The 3,157-nt window shown below is 39.8% G+C and overlaps 1 protein-coding gene across 1 annotated transcript in view; it reads left to right on the top strand.

Annotated features, from left to right (window-relative positions):
- The window catches only part of LOC107746860 (nuclear receptor corepressor 1-like), an 87,813-nt gene that overhangs the window by 9,080 nt on the left and 75,576 nt on the right, over positions 1-3,157 (top strand). Inside the window, exon 5 of the mRNA XM_016561189.1 lies at positions 1,270-1,383. Coding sequence (XP_016416675.1) covers positions 1,270-1,383 — 114 coding nt within the window. The remainder of the gene's footprint in view (positions 1-1,269; positions 1,384-3,157) is intronic.

Raw genomic sequence — 3,157 nt, 5'->3', positions numbered from 1 at the left:
GCATGAACGGTATACGAGTGGAGCGACTGAGCGGAGCGCACATGCATAGAGCGGGATAATACGCAGAGCGTCACACCACGTGAAAGTGAAACCTGAGCGGTGAACTAATTTTCGGCAGCCGGAATTTCGGTGCATCTCTAATTATTGGCGACATCAGAAATGGGTATTATATAATAGATGCTTTTTTAAACATTTTAGCAATTTAAAAATATTAAAAAAGGATTTTTTTACACGGCACCCCTGCTCTCGACAGACGGCACCCCGTTTGGGAAACACTGCTCTAAGCTATAGTTAATTTTGTAAATAAAGAGCTTATGGCAGTTTTAGTTGCTAGTTGTGTGATGACAAGATTTGTTTGTTTAAATCACAACCAAAACAGCTGACCATCTCACACTTTCCCCACATGTCCCAGGGTTCAGCCCCATGTCACAGGAAAGCTCCCTTACTCTGGTGCTCACAGCTAGAAGCAGATTGGGTTTTTGTTCTGTATTTATCAGTAACTAAGCCTTGTGGGAAATGTTGCCCTTCTGAAAGAAGCTTGTCACAACTCCCTTTCTTTGCCAACTGTTCTTGCTCTTTGATGGTGATGCCAAATCCTTCAGGCTTGCATCATGATAAGCAGCAAGTGTACACATTCATTCCTCACTCCGTCTACTATCTTCTTTTTCTTAAATATCTGATTGTAGAGATACTAGCATGCTGGTTGAAGGTACTTTCCCTACTGGCCCGATGGTGAAAATGTGACAGAAAAACAACAAACAGTTATCTTGCATTGTATACCACTGTCTTTATAGTCTTTAAAATATCTTTGTCTTTTACCTGTTTGTTCACTCCTGTTTAGGAGATGAAAAAAGTCTCACTGTAACAGAACTTTAATTATGCATTGCAGTTTTAGAAGGGAGGTCACAGGGGAAATTTGTTGAGACCTTATATGAATGTAATGGTACACCTCTGCACATCACTTTGATATCTGGGAGAAGGTTTTATTGTGTCTGTTGTAGTCATTCATCCCTATGATTATTGCTCATACTTTTAACCACCATCCCACACCAGTTATGCTAAAGACATGAATGATGCTTCAATTTGTGTGCTAAAAAAAGGTCTGTTTTTACTTTTCAAAGCAATATGTTTTGTGAGTTAACTTGTGAGCTATTGATGAATTCTTAATGATTTCATGTTCAGAAAATGTTCATTATTATTATTGTATGTGTCTGTGTTTATATGCTTGTTTCAGGTTTAAGGTATATTGTCATGTTTATTGTGTCTTAGCAACAACTGGAGGAGGAGGCATCAAAGCCAGTAGAGCCAGAAAAGCCAGTGACGCCGCCCCCTGTGGAACACAAACATCGCAGCATCGTCCAGATAATTTATGATGAAAACCGGGTATGAACCCCTTAACACCTGATGTCTTTCTCTCACAATCAGAAACCTAGCAGAGTGTGCTCTTTACAGATCATGTTCAATTGTTGTTAAAGTGTGCTTAGACTATTCACAGTGAGCAAATAGTTTCCTGAGAGTCTTTGAACACCTTTGGGAGAAGATAATCAGTGACTAATTGAACTCGGTTAAGAGTTTTTTTTTTGGACATTTTATTGTTGACCGAGTGTGATGTGACTGTTTAAGAGCATATGGCTTTAAATAGTAGACAAGGCAAAGTATGAACTTTAAAGGGGACATCGGATGCCCATTTTCCACAAGTTGGTATCATTCTTTGGGGTCTTCATGAAATGACTGTAACATACTTTATAGCTAGCTATCTACTGTAAATTGACACAGCTCGCAGACTCAGGCAGCCCATAACAAACTGGCTGCGTGTTTTCTTTTCCGCTTTTCTGAGCTGGCAGACATGCTAGAAACCTAAATAAATGCAAAAAAAAAGCTTAAAAAAAAGTGAATATTTCACCCAATGTCCCCTTTAAAGAGAAGTATGCTACCTCTTGATATGCTGAAAGCTTTTTGTATTTCTGCCTGTTTATTGTCGTCTGATCAGCCAAGACCCAATGTCTCATGACTTTAATGTCACTTTCTTTATTCCTTGTTTCTTTTAAAAAAATGTGTCTGTGTGTGTACTTGGGACACTTAAATTTAGCGATTATGTGCATATGACGGTTTTTGTTTGCTTGTTTTGGAAGGAAAGTTAACTGAGCACAATAACAGATGAGACTGTACTGTACAGATGGGGAAAGTGAGGCAAAACTATAGCACCCTGGTCTGGGAATATCACTGGACTTCCTGCTTCCATCAAGAAGCAGTTGCACAGACAACACATATTTGGTAGATGCTTGCAACTAGGGGTGCTCCGATCAGGGTTTTTGAGGCCGATCACCGATCACAGAAATCAGTATCTGCTGATACCGATCACCAATACCGATCTTTTTAAAGCCTTCTTTTTATCATTTATAACTATTTATAGTGATACTCCAATCAGGATTTTTAGACATTTATTCAGGGCCTGAATTTCATTTTTGAAAATGGGGTGAATTGCCCTCTTAGGTGACTCTTGTGAGAGGGGAAGCAGCTTTTACACAGGAGTCCACTACTGATCCGTGGCTGTTTACCACAAACACAACATTTATCCATTATTTTGATTTCAAATCCAAACATAGTTGCTCAAGCAATTAGCAAAACATTTAAACTACTTTTCTTACGTTATCACAAACTTGCCATTGACCGAAATAGACAGCTCTACTGCCTTTTCTTTTGCATTTAAATCTTTATTACAAGCAATCCTGCGGTTCATAAAGAACTTTGTTTTCCTACGCACGAGTGCCATCTATTAGTGGCGTATTTTGCGGAAAAAATACGCAGCACATTCGCACTGCAAACGGAGTAATGTGAACCTGGCATTATGTGTGTGCGCTGCGAGTGGGCATGAGCGCACGGTCTCCAGGAGAGCACGTGAGCGCTGAATGGTTAAACACTGGCAAGAATTAAAAAGAAATGCAATTTATCAACTTTAGTGACGATGTGACACTGCCTCGACTGTGCAAGTGACAATTCCTGTGTCAACTGCGCAGCGTGCAGCTCGCTTATAGGTAGATGCGATGTGTGGTGATTTGAATCCATTTGCGTATTTTGAGAGAGAGAGAGCGCGCATGGTGATTCAATCACGCTGCTTGTGAAATTACGTCTCACACAAGGTTTTCAAATTACTTTA

Source organism: Sinocyclocheilus rhinocerous, unplaced genomic scaffold (genome assembly GCF_001515625.1).
Source record: "Sinocyclocheilus rhinocerous isolate Xijiao unplaced genomic scaffold, SAMN03320098_v1.1 scaffold468, whole genome shotgun sequence".
NCBI classification, from domain to species: domain Eukaryota; kingdom Metazoa; phylum Chordata; class Actinopteri; order Cypriniformes; family Cyprinidae; genus Sinocyclocheilus; species Sinocyclocheilus rhinocerous.
Note: the sequence above shows the minus strand (reverse complement) of the source record. Positions and strands in the feature narration are given on the sequence as shown.